At 42.4% G+C, this 12790-nt stretch overlaps 2 protein-coding genes across 11 annotated transcripts in view; one reads left to right on the forward strand and one right to left on the reverse strand.

The window, feature by feature from the left end:
* Positions 1–7141, reverse strand: part of LOC138760671 (uncharacterized) — a 202480-nt gene extending 195339 nt beyond the window's left edge. For 8 of the 10 annotated variants that reach the window (XM_069931584.1, XM_069931582.1, XM_069931580.1 and 5 more), the window contains exons 1-2: positions 6921–7141; positions 4402–4489 (exon numbers count right to left, since the gene is read on the reverse strand). In XM_069931584.1, coding sequence (XP_069787685.1) covers positions 4402–4473 — 72 coding nt within the window. In that variant the 5' untranslated portion in view covers positions 4474–4489; positions 6921–7141. Of the gene's footprint in view, positions 1–1335; positions 1579–4401; positions 4490–6507 lie in introns of those variants that run through there. The other 2 variants (XM_069931579.1, XM_069931583.1) reach the window with 2 other exon arrangements.
* A 4012-nt stretch (positions 7142–11153) lies between these two features.
* prr18 (proline rich 18) lies at positions 11154–12539 on the forward strand. The gene has a single exon (XM_069930393.1). It carries the CDS (start codon positions 11377–11379, stop codon positions 12004–12006), a length of 630 nt encoding a protein of 209 aa, XP_069786494.1. The 5' UTR covers positions 11154–11376; the 3' UTR covers positions 12007–12539.
* The last annotated feature ends 251 nt before the right edge of the window (positions 12540–12790 follow it).

The raw sequence follows: 12790 nt of genomic DNA on the forward strand, positions 1-12790 counted from the left end.
GCCATCAACAAACTTGATGACACTTTTGGAGCTGGATCTAATGATGCAGTCATGGGTCAGTAGCATGAATAGGAGTGGGCTGAGCACACAATCCTGAGGAGCTCCAGTGCTCAGCGTGATGGCTCTCGACATTCAGCTACCGACCTAGACAGACTGTGGTCTTTCCATTAGGAAGTCCAGGATACAATTACAGAGGTGGGTGTTCAGTGCCAGCCTCTGGGAATGATCATATTAAATGCCAAAATGAAGTCAATGACCAGCAGCCTGGCATTTGAGCCATTGTTCTCCAGGTGGGCCAGGATGGAGTGAAGCGACAAGGCTATAGTATTGTCTGTGGAATGGTTTCTTCTAGCGGTGAATTAAGATGGGTCCAGTGTCTCTGGGAGGTGTGTTTTGATGTGTTCCATCACCAGACAATCCAAGCATTTCATATTGCTGATCAACAGTGCTACAGGACAGATTAATAAATATGGAAAGATATCCCTAGGTAAAATTTAGCATTAATAACATCAACGTGGTTGTAGTACTTGTAATTGTTAAGACATTGATTGCCCTCCAAGTTGATGAGGTGCAGAATATGTAATTGAATAAACTATGCCACATTATCAGGTGACTTGACTCAATGACTCATGGCTGGTGGTACTGATGTCTACCACAGTGAAGTGTTCTGAGAGGTTGGTTATGGAGCAAATTAACTCCTTTCTCAGGAAGGACCTGGCCCACTTCATTTCACCAATCATTACAACAGGTCAACAGCTGATGCCATTTCCCTGATCTTTCACTCCATGTTACATCACCAAGACCACAGGAACACCCATGTCAAGCTGTGGTTTATTGACTGCAGCTCAGCATTCAACATCATCATACCAGGAAAAGTCATGTCCCAGCTAAAGGAACTGGGACTCTCTTCATCCCTCTGCAACAGGATCCTCAACTTCAGCAGATCTCAATCATTGCAAATCATTTCCTCCTCTGTGACCATCAACAGAGGGACACCAAAGCTGTGTGTTTCATTCCCTACTCTATTCCTTGTAGACCCATGACTGCATAGCCAAGTTCAGCTTCAACCCTATCCACAAATTCACTGACAACACCACTGTTGTTGGTTGAATAACTGGAAATGATGAATCAGAATACAGGGTGATGATAGACAACCTGGTTGGGAGGTGGCAGAATAACAATCTTATTCTCAACATCACAAAAATTAAGGAGGATATTGTTGATTTTAGGAAGGAGAGGCCAAGGGACCACACATCTGTCTTCATTGATGGGAAGGAGGTGGAGAGAGTCTGAACCTTTAAATTCCTGGGAACCCCATATTTCAGAAGGCCTTACCTGGATCCAGCACATTGAGGCATACCAATGTCTCTGATTTCCAAGGAGTCAGAGGAGATTTCGTATGTTGTCAATTACTCCATCTGTGGAAAGTATATTGACTGGTTGCATCCAGCCTAGTTGGGACTGCTCAGGAATGCAGAAGGTTGTAAATGTAGCCACATCTATCACAGGCTCTGACCTCTCATCCATTGCAGACATCAATGTGAAGAACAACTTTAAGAAAGCAGCCATCGTCATAAAGGACCTCATTCCACTGCCTGTAAGATGATGCAATATTTATGATTCTGTTGCTACAGCAACATTGGGCACCATGGAAATGAGTAAACAATGCTCTCAATCCTCAGGCAGCAATTATCCTGTGCTTAGAGAATACTGATTATTGGGTCTTTAAATCAGAGCAGCAATCAAGAGTGATCTGCAAACTTGAGTCATAAATACAGGCAATAGGAGCCATAATATTTATCAATTACACAAAGCTTTGTATGTCAAAGGGGTAAAATCTTTCTTTCAGCCTTCGAGTTGAAGCACTTCAATATATTTTGGTAGCATTATGTGGAGTGGTTTCACCCAAGTGGGAACTGAATAAAGGGAGCTAGTCACATGGTGCTATAGCATACCACTGAAGAAAGGCGAAAGGCTCAAGCCTGAAACATTAACTGCTTCTTGCTTTCAATGCATGCTGCACAATCTGCTGAGGTCCTCCAGCACTTTTGTATTCTGCACAAGATGGGGATCGACGGCCTTTCTTATCGACTATCTCAATGACACAAGATATCGGTGATGTCAAGAACATGCAGTATAAATGCAAGCACACAGACATTGGTGCTCCAATAGTAAACTCACGGGAAAGTAGGCAACACCTCCTCCACAGTCATCCTCAACAAGGCTGTGCACTCAGGCCCCTACTATAACTCCCTGTAAACCCATGACTGTGTCCAAGCACTGCTCTAATTCCATCTATAAATTTGCAGGTAACACCACTGGCATAGGCAAGATCTCAAACAAGGATGAGTCAGAATATAGAAAGAGGGACCAGTGGCTTGGTGCCAGGAAAATAGCTCTCATTGTAAGTAAGACTAAAGAGCTGGTGATATCCTTCCAGGATGGGTGGAGCTCACCACTTGGCCTGACACCAATGGTGCCAAGGTGGAGACAGGAGTAAACATATCCAGTCACTTGACCTGGACCACCATGTCGACATGATGGACAAGAAGCACACCAGCACCTCTACTTCCTCAGAAGCCTGAAGAAATCTGGCAGAACACCTGCATCTCTTAACAACTTCTCCAGATGCACATTTGAAAGTATTCTGGCAGAGAACCTCACTGCATGGCATTGGACTGCATAAGACTGCAAGAAATAGGACAGATTTGTGAATGCAGCTCAGACCATCACACAAATCCACCTTCCCCTCCATCAATTCCATCTATACTTCCTGCTGCCTTGGAAAGGAATGAATATTTTAAAAGATTCATCCCATCCCAGCCACACTCGTCACCCTACTTCTGTCAGGGAGAAGATTCATGACTGAAAGATCACTCACCACCAGATTCAAGGACAGTTTATTTCTTGCCATAATACTCCTGAATGAACATCACACAAGTAAAATTATTACATTTGCTCTGTGCCAGTGGATCTCTCCCTGTATCTCTGTACTTTTGTATGGCACCTTGCTTGCTCTTTTGCAATACGGTATAAAGTACAATGTTTGACCTACTAAGTTTCTCCAGCATTGTGTGTTTTTACTTCAACCACTGCATTTACAGATTTTCATGATTTACTGTTGGACTGCTTAAGAAACAAACTTTCTCCCTGCACCTTGGTACCCATGACAAAAAACTTGATAAAGCCTACTTTTGGGTTTATGCTTAGACTTCAGACCAGGCATTTTTGTATCATTTCTCCACTCTTGCTCTCTATTTAACACATTTACTGTATCTTTCACCTTGAATGTTATAAAACCCAAAGTGCAGGCTGACATGTGGTTGTATGTTATTTCCAAACTATTATGCTTGTTGGTCACTGGCCTAAGATCATACATAAAGTTACTCAGCTTGTAAATTCAGACTTCTATCATGTCTTCCACATGCAAAAACAACTCAAGCCATTTTGAAAAGTACATTCAAGCAAAAAAAATCACAAAGGAATGTTATTCTAGGAGAAATTAAGGGTGGACATGCAAAACTTGGAAAGAGAAGCATTTTATGCAATCTCAAATGTGGTAATGGAATTGGAAAGACAGGAGTGTTAAGGGAGGAAATTCCACAGCTTATAATCCAGATAGCTGAAGCCACAAATAGTGTTGAGCTGAAGGCATTTTCTGGCACACAGAAAGATACCTGGAATGTGTAGAGGTTTTTGAAGACCTGAAAAACTACAGAGCTGGATGGATTTGAACATTGTTGAGTATTTAAAAATAATATTGAGAATTGGTAATTTGGAGCCAATATGGATTCAGATGAACAGACAGATTTCACCTGTGATCAGGCATTTAGATAAAAACTTCAGATTAAAGACAAGTAAGGCTGAACAATTGAAGAGCTGGTTGAGCCTGAGACAGTAGCTACAGAGAGGGTATCAAAGTAGGCCTTAGACAGAATCTTCATTTTGTCAAATATTCAGTTGGATGAATTACAGTTCAACCTGTGGATTAGACACAAGACAAGCAATCTGACAACTAAGCAGTGGCAGAAAGTTCAAGAGTCTTGGTGGAGTGTTAGAGCCATGTTCTGCCTACATGTCCCCATGGCTGACAGTTGCAGGGAAGTGACAAATAGGGAATAAACCTAAAAATTGGCAAAGAAAGTTTTAAAGCCAGGAATGCAGAGATCACATGTTTAGGGATATTTAATAAAAGAAAACTGATAGCATAAATACGTTTTTTTTCCCCTTTTCAGCTCCCACCTTCTCTGATAGCTTTCATTTAAAAAAATGCAAAGTACAGTATTAAGAGAAATTCTAAATATTTCAGCAGAAAAGTCCAAGAAATCTTTCCAGATCTGCAACCCAGTCAGAATATTGCATATGGAAGATTTATAATCAAAACAAAGTTATAGGGTTTACCTTTCTCTTGAGCAGAGGTGGGAGGTATTCATCCAAGAGAGAAGGAAGGCTGCTTGTCACATGTGTATACATTGTAATTTAAGGACAGCTGCAATAAAAGAGATGAATTGGTCAATCATTCCTGCAAGTTTATCATCAGATACTAACATGGGATGTGACCTATTCTTCTGCCTGACCTCCAAAGTACCCCTGAACAGTTTGACTCCATGCAAAGTCCTGTCCTCAGTTTTAATGGCTTTACAAAGATGACAAGAATTCTTCATATTTTAAGACGTCTGATATTGAGAGATGTTTGACAATTTAAATGCAAAAAAATTATGAACATATGAAAGTAGCCAATCTTCCTTAAACAATGAGACATACATTCAACATTACAGATTCAAGGTTATGAAAGAGGCTCAATTAATTACAATGAAGACAGAAAAAGCTTTATGGTATTATGCCAATATGGACATTTTTCAGGCATGCAGATTTCCATGAGAAGTTATTATACCTTACTATATCCCTTATACCATTTTATAGAAAACCAGGGTGAATACAGTTTATTTGGGATCAGCATCATGCCAGTTTTCCAATAAAAAGGCTGTAGTTTTTGTGGGAATGCTTGAAATAGCAAGTTGAGACCCAACAAATGTTGTTTACATTAAAGCCACTGAACGATGTTAAACATAGAGAGAAAATAACAAGACTGTTTGTATAAGCATCTGCTCTTAGACATGATACAGTTTTGAAAACATTAATTAAGATAAAATGGAACAAGTCATGGATTGGGTCAGTGTCTGAGCAAGGCTCTTTCACAATCACCAATGAAAAAAATGAAAGTGCTATAAAATTTTAGCTCTGACAAAAAAAATCCATGATTCTAAGAATCAGCCACATGCACCTGTAATCAGATGTTAAAATCTCAAGAATACTGCCACTCTTTGTTGCAATCAATTTTGATTCATACCCAGTTGCCTTTTCTGCCATGTGCAAATGTATAAAGTACAAAATTATCACCAGTGATAAATCCCTACAGTCCACAAGATGAATACTGATTATGATACACTCCATTTAAAAAAAAAATATTTATTTTTCACACTATGAACCATATTAACCAAAATACACACAAACATTTCCCTCTTGAATATACACAGTGTCATTTTCTCCCCTTTTTCCCCCTCCCTTCCCTCCCACCCCCATCCCCACCCACTAAACGTTCAACATATACCAAACAATAAAACCATTAAACAATGTCATCACACAATGAAAATAAACAAGAAAATTGTACTTTTACACACTGGGTCAGTTCATTTCATCTTCTTCTCATTCTGTCATTATAACAGAGAGGTCCACGGTAGGCCCTCTCTGTTATGTTCCATATACGGTTCCGAAATTTGTTCGAATACTGTGATGTTATTTTTTTTAATTATATGCTATTTTTTTCCAATGGGATACATTTATTCATTTTCATGTCCCATTGCTGTATTCTCAGGCTCTCTTCTGATTTCCAGGTTGACATAATACATTTTCTTTTGCTGCAGCTAAGGCTAGATTATGATACACTCCATTGACGATACTCAAGCCCACCTCACTCCCCATATCACATCATGTTCTTAGAAATGTTGGAAACCCCAGCAGTGAATGGTCCACAATTTTTTTTTAAGCTAAATTTGCAGTACCACAAAAAGACTTTTTTCTTTGGGCAATTACACAAGAGGTAACATCATAGTATCACTGTAGTCAGCCAGGAAAGAGAAACAGAGTTAACGTTTCAAGTCATAATCCGAAAAAGAATTCGATGAAGGGAATTCTCTCCAAATCATCATGTTTCTCATTCCACAGATACTACATGATTTGCAGAACGTTCGTTGCCTTTCCAGCGGTAGCTATTTATGGTTTTACTGCCACCATTTTCCAGTAACAAAAAGAATGAAGTACTTTCATATCTGTTGAACAAGTCTTGACAAACTGCAGAGTTTCCAGCATTGTTATACGTTCTGGGCGAAAATACAAGATGCTCAGAAAATATACCAGCCGTCACTTGTTGCAGCTGAAACTTTAGTTTGGCCCGAATAGGGACACACTGTTAAAAAAGTTCCTTCAGACATATACATACACACATACCCCAACGCCATGAAGAAATAACGTCTTTCCCAGTATCCGTGATGCTATCCTAGGGCTCGGCACCCAGCTGTACCGGCTCCGAGACCATTGGTTAAACCGAGGGTCATTGTGCTTCGAACTGGCCTCAAATGACTCGAGCCGATGAAATAAACGTTGGTGCTGAGAATATTCTTTCATCTCTGGCCCGCCAGCTTCCACGATTTTTCCCGCCCTCCAAATACCCGACCCTCGAAGTGAATCTGTTTTGATGCGGTCGGTTTCGGAGTGGTTTGATCAGGGAACACAATGACAGAGAAGAAATGGGCGATGTCTGCGGTAAAGTTGCCTGAACATGGACTGCATTTCTGAATTTTTCGTTTTCTGCGTAATGAACGGTTAACCGAACCGAACTTTTTCTATCCGTTGGGGGTTACCTTTAGCCAGCGATTTAACGCACCGTGACCAGACTGTCCCCTGGTTTCCTCCTGATGAAAAACAGCCGAACTCAAGGGAAAGCGGCAGGACTAGAACGTGGGGGAAAATAACCCCAATATTCCACTGCAAAAAAGACTTCCTTTGGGCCAATGGAGCCAGAGTGGAGCCGAGCGGCCACGGTCGGGCACAGTCGTTGCTCCGGGTGACTGGACGCATCCCACCTCTTCCGCCAGTGACCGTGACGACGGCTGCCAACGCCCAGATTCCATCGCATGTGGGATTTCGGCACCTCGCACGTTGTCCGCCTTTCCATTAAAATTCGGAAAAGCTGTAACTTTCTTTCAAGGTTAAGATTTTAAGAGTTCCAGGCCCGACCGAAACTCTAATGAAGTTGGCAGATCTTTCTCCCACTTTTTAAAAGAAACTTTATTCATAATAAATGATTTACAATACAAAAAAATCGGTTGGAGACTTACATTCATAGTGTGAATCATATCGATACAGTCTCATCATTGTCTATTTTACATTCTTACTACATTGTGGTTTTGCCACCTTCGCCACAGCTGGGACAGGCAGCACTTGGTGCCCTCATACTTTGTTCCATGCACTGTTTGAAAGTGCCACACATGAAGGTGGTCATCAGGATCAAAGCCATTGGGTATGCCCTTGCCCCCCTTTTCTGGCAACTCCTGTAAGGCTCTCCTTCAGGCCCTATTAATTTTAGGCCCCTAAATGAATGGAAAACTGCTCCAGTAACTGCCAGGGCAGAAGTGTGGGGGATGGGCCACACCTGTGACAAGTACAGCAGCACTGAGAGCACCTTGCACCCGATGACCAGGTTCGTCCCTGTTATCGTGAGTGAGTGCTGCACCCACAATCCCAATTTTCAGTGGACCTTTGTGACCACCTCAGCCCTCCAAACCAGATCCCCATCAACTTCAGGTAGTCAGATCTGACTGTGAAGAAGATGGTGGACCATTTGGGCCAGTTACTGAAGAGCATTGCCTTGTTCTTCTTCTGCTTTACCCTGTGTTGTGTTTGGAAGAGTATCAGGTTTGGTGGGTTCACAGAGAGATGAGTCTGGCCACAAGTATTACAATTACAGGTCACTTTATTGAACACACAGGAGACAAATGGGAGAATGTCAAATGATACTTTATTACTCCACTAAACAACTATACAGACATTCTTATCAGATCCAGGTTGGACTCCGATACCAATAGCCTATAATTTAAACACTCACACATGTGTACACATTTTACAGATAGGGACTTTCACTCACACACACACTCCCGGTCTCCTGTACAGGAGTGCAGCTCTCTGCAAGCACTGATCTATTGCAGTCCTATGGCTTAGCTCAAGTGTAGTGCACATCTTACCTGCGGCTTTTTCAGTGATGTCCACAGTAGTGACCTGGCATGGAACGATGTCCGAGGCTTGGACTATGAGGCAGGGAGAAAGAATGTGCTATGCATTGATAGTTCTGATTTGAGCACCCGGCCAATAATGACGCTTGGTAATTTAAACAAACCAACATGTGCACTAATGTGTGGCCTGAATTCAACTTTGATTGACAGGTGATGCAACTTCCAAATAGATTTCAGACAGAGAGGATATGTGACAACCTGCAATACACAATATTCCAGACAGGCAGGGAGGCCACGTGTTTCTTCACAATCCACATAACATTTGTTGTGTTGGGAAGAGTATCAGGTTTGGTGGATTTATGGAGAGACAAGTCTGGATACAAATGTTACAATCATAACTTTTTTTAAATGGGCGGCACAGTTGGCATAGTGCAATACCTTTACAGTGCCAGCGATTGGGACTGGCGTTCAAATTCTGCGCTGACTGTTGGGAGTTTGTATGTTCTCCCAAGTCTGCATGGGTTTTTTTTCCCCAGAGACTCCAGTTTCCTCCCACTAGGGGTGTAGGTTAATTGCATGTAAATTGGGTGGCATGGACATGTGGGCCAAGATGGTCTGTTACTATGCTGTATGTCTAAATTTAAATTAACACATGGGAAACAAACAAGGGAGAATATTAAACCATATTCAATTACTATTTCTCTTAAGCAATGACATAAACATTCACCTAGGACTTCAGTTGGACTCTAACAATGGAAAGCCTATACTCGACCTGCTTGAGTACACTACAAAACAGGGACTCTTACAAATGCAGTTCCCTGACCAATGTGGCTCTCTGAAAGTATTGATCTATCACAATTCTATGACTCATCTTCAGTGTAGTGCACACCTTACCTGCGATACTTCCAGCACTGTCCACAGTAGCAACCTAATGAGGAGCTATGTCTGGGCTTGGTCCACTAGGCAGAGAAAGAGAAAATGTGTTGTGCATGAGTGTTATATATAGTGTTAATCCGTGCTTCTAGCCAACATTGACCCTAGGTGACTTAAATTAGCTAATGGCAAGGTGTGCACTGATGGGTGGCTGGAGTCCAACTGTGATTTACAGGTGATATGACTTCCAAATATGTCTCAGACAGGGAGGACTCGTGACCACCAACAAGACACACATCCCAGACAGGCCACATTTCCTCCACACACATTTCACTCCTCAGAAGTAACGTTACATGCAATCACTATGAAGATAATCAATAACTCGAAAAGAAAGTATAGAAAAGATGTATTAAAAACAATATCAATCACAAGTGCCTTCCATATGCTGGACAAAGTACATAATCATTCAATAACTTGCTCAGGAATTTCAGACAAGAGGTTAGGCTTGTAATTCAGATTCAATTCGGGAACTGCAGAGGAGTTCAAAACTTGTTAATCTAGTTCTCCTACTGCTATTTATTTTTTAAAAATTTAGACAGACAGCACAGTAACAGGCTATTTTGGCCCACGAGTCTGTGCCGACCAATTTTCACCCAATTAACAAATATCTCCAGAACGTTTCGAATGGTGGGAGGTAACCGGAGCACCTGGGGAAAACCCAGACGTACATGGGAAGAACTTCTTACAGACAGCGCGGGACTCAAAACCCCAGTCCCAATCGCTAGCGTGTAAAAGCTAACCGCAACTGTGCTTATAAAGTCTTTTTGGATTGAATTTGCAATTGAACTGATCTCTAATTCACCCTCTGACAGCAACAACCAGTCCAATTACAAATAAAAATATGATGAAAGTTCTGAAACGTCAACACTTACTCTTTGCAGATCCTCTCTAACCTGTTGAATACTTGGGAGCAGCATTAATATTGGCCAAGATGAGGTGTCCAAGAAAAGGAAGAATGCTTGAAGCGGGATAAGAGTCTTGAAGTAGGGACGGGAGGAAGAGTCACAGCCATGGAAGTGAGGCGGAGGCGATTGATTATGGGCTAGGACAAGGTATCTAGGAAGAGGTCACTTTGATATAAAGGACACTATTTGACCTGCTGAGCTTCTCCAGCATTTTGTGGTTTTTTTTGCTGAATACTTGGAGTGCTGTTTTTATATACTTGTTATGAGGCAAGTATGGCCCAAAGCCAAAAGAAAACAAGGAGCAAAAGAATGTAGGACATGTAAGGGAGAAGGAGTAATGCTGTCCGTAGAGTTTTGCATATTTTCCCTGGAACCATGTGGGTTTGTTTCGCCTCATGTTCCTTCCGCATCCTAAAGAAGTGTGCTGGTTAATTAATTGGTTACATGAATGTGCTTACTTCTGGAAGAGACACGATGGGCGAGGCAGATTTGCAATAGAACCAAGTAATATTTAAAAAAGGAAGAGTGAGGACTAGGTGAATGTCAGTGAAAGAGTGAAGACCAAAAGAGAGCGAGTGACAGAAGTATGTAACAAATATTGGCTGATTTGAAAGTCAGTTTAGCATATGTTAGATAATTAATTTGTCATTTAATTTGTATATTCGATTGCGTACGCATGATGTTGTCACATATGTACTGAGTACTGGGGGGAATCATCTTTAACTTGTACTCAACCATGAAAGAATCTTCACGTCTGTGTGCTAATGTATTCCGAAATCTCAAATACTTAACATAATTTGATAGCTGAGGATCTAATTTCTGTGAAGTGGCTGGTACGGGACGGGAGCAAATTATTTTAGACCCACAATGTTCGTGCCACTCGTTCAAAACACGATCTCTGTACAGGCGGAATAAATCACAAAAATCTCCAGATATTGTGATTGAAGTGAAAACAATGCTGGAGAAACTCAGCAGGTCAAACAGTGTCATTTATGTCGTAAAGATACAGATAACCAACGTTTGGGGCTTGAACCCTTCATCAAGGAAACTCATGCTGAGTTTCTCCACCATTGTACTATTGTGTTCTAACTGTACATGTGGTGGTTCGAAGACGAATCCTTGCACACTCAATCCTAGCTCCGCCCCGGACACGAGCGGCCGTTCAATGGAAAGACTGTGACCGAAATTTCCGCCCCTAACAAAGTGGACGGCGAGGGTCAGAGAAGTTGCTACATTTTCCGTCGTGCAGTATGAAGAAGGAAATCCCGTCCAGAACAGTTGTGTCATTCCCTCCGATCCATCAGGCCGTGTCCTGTTCAGACGGACAGCTGGGGCCCAAGAGGACGACCAAGAAAGTACAGCCGGCCGCTTCCCAACCACAGCCGAATGTTTCCAATTCCTGGCCCAAGGTGGGTTTCCAGCCGCAGCCCCGCCGGCTTAGCCCCACGTTACCAGGCAGCTTGTGTGCCAACGCGCCGTCCTCCGCCTCCGGGGTCTCCTTCAGGAAGAGGAGCGACCACTCGCTCCCTACCAGCCGAAATGACAGCGGTGAGGAGTGCTTCTCACTCAGCCTAACCCCCGAAGCCGTACTGGTTATCCAGAAGCGTAGCCTGGAGCAGCAGTTGTCGGGCTCGCCCAAGGGGAAGTCACCGCTTCAGTGTCCGGCCGCACCAGCCTGCTCCGTCTCGTCAGACATCGGGAGTCTTCTGAAGATCTCACTGCTCAACGACCAGCACAAGTACGACGACATGGAATATGAGGAGGAAGGGGAAGCGCCCGACCGCTCGGTACTGCAGAAATGCCAAGAGTGGCTACAGGGGGTGGAACGTGCTCGCACACCGGCGGGCAGGCTGGCAGGGTTACCCCGGCTGCCCAATTAGCTGCTCTCATTTGTTGCAGTCTCCAAAAGTGACTGCAAGGGGACCATCTTCAACGCAACGTCTTCAGGCAGACTTGAACACTTGGGAAAGCATCTCGATGAGAACTTGCATAAGCTATCTGAACAGTCAATCAGAAACGCAACTGGGAGGGTGAAAAATGTGTGAGAGACTAAACGTGTAAATACTGTAAGATTCATGATTCCCGTCTGGAGACGTTATGCATTTTAACATGCCCAGTTCAGTAAATGATACTGTGGATTTGGCCAACTCGTCACGTTTCAATTACATTGCAGAGATTTGTTATGACCAACTTGCCTCCTCCAGCTGAGCCAGTTCCCATGTTCACTAACAAGCTGGCGATGGTGGGTACAGAAAAGAAAACGAATAGCTTGTTGAATAATTTTTTTTGTTGTAACTAGTTGCTGGCAATATGTAGAAATGTGGTCTCAAATTATACAGTAAACGTAAAAGTAGTGGAAGTCCAACGTTTTCATGTTTCTATCTTTAATAAACGAATTCCTTGTTTGTTCAAAGCAATCTCAAATTGCTTGTCAGATCTAATTAGTGAAAATTGCTTTAACCCACGTGCGTTTTGGATGCATTTAAATCTAATTCCATATGCCCGTTTCTTGTAAAATGGCTTTTGAAACTTTTGTTACATGGAACACTGCAGCACATTACAGACCCTTCGCCCACAATGTTGTGCCGACCTACATAAACCTTTCCCTGCGTCGATTTAACCCTTCAAACCTCTCAATCATCTATTTTTCTTAGATCATGTGCA

The sequence above is a fragment of the Narcine bancroftii genome, chromosome 4, assembly GCF_036971445.1.
Source record: "Narcine bancroftii isolate sNarBan1 chromosome 4, sNarBan1.hap1, whole genome shotgun sequence".
Taxonomy (NCBI): Eukaryota; Metazoa; Chordata; class Chondrichthyes; order Torpediniformes; family Narcinidae; genus Narcine; species Narcine bancroftii.

Coding starts and splice junctions, on each gene's coding strand:
- prr18 (XM_069930393.1), top strand. CDS start 11,377: ATGAAGAAGGAAATCCCGTCCAGAACAGTTGTGTCATTCCCTCCGATC.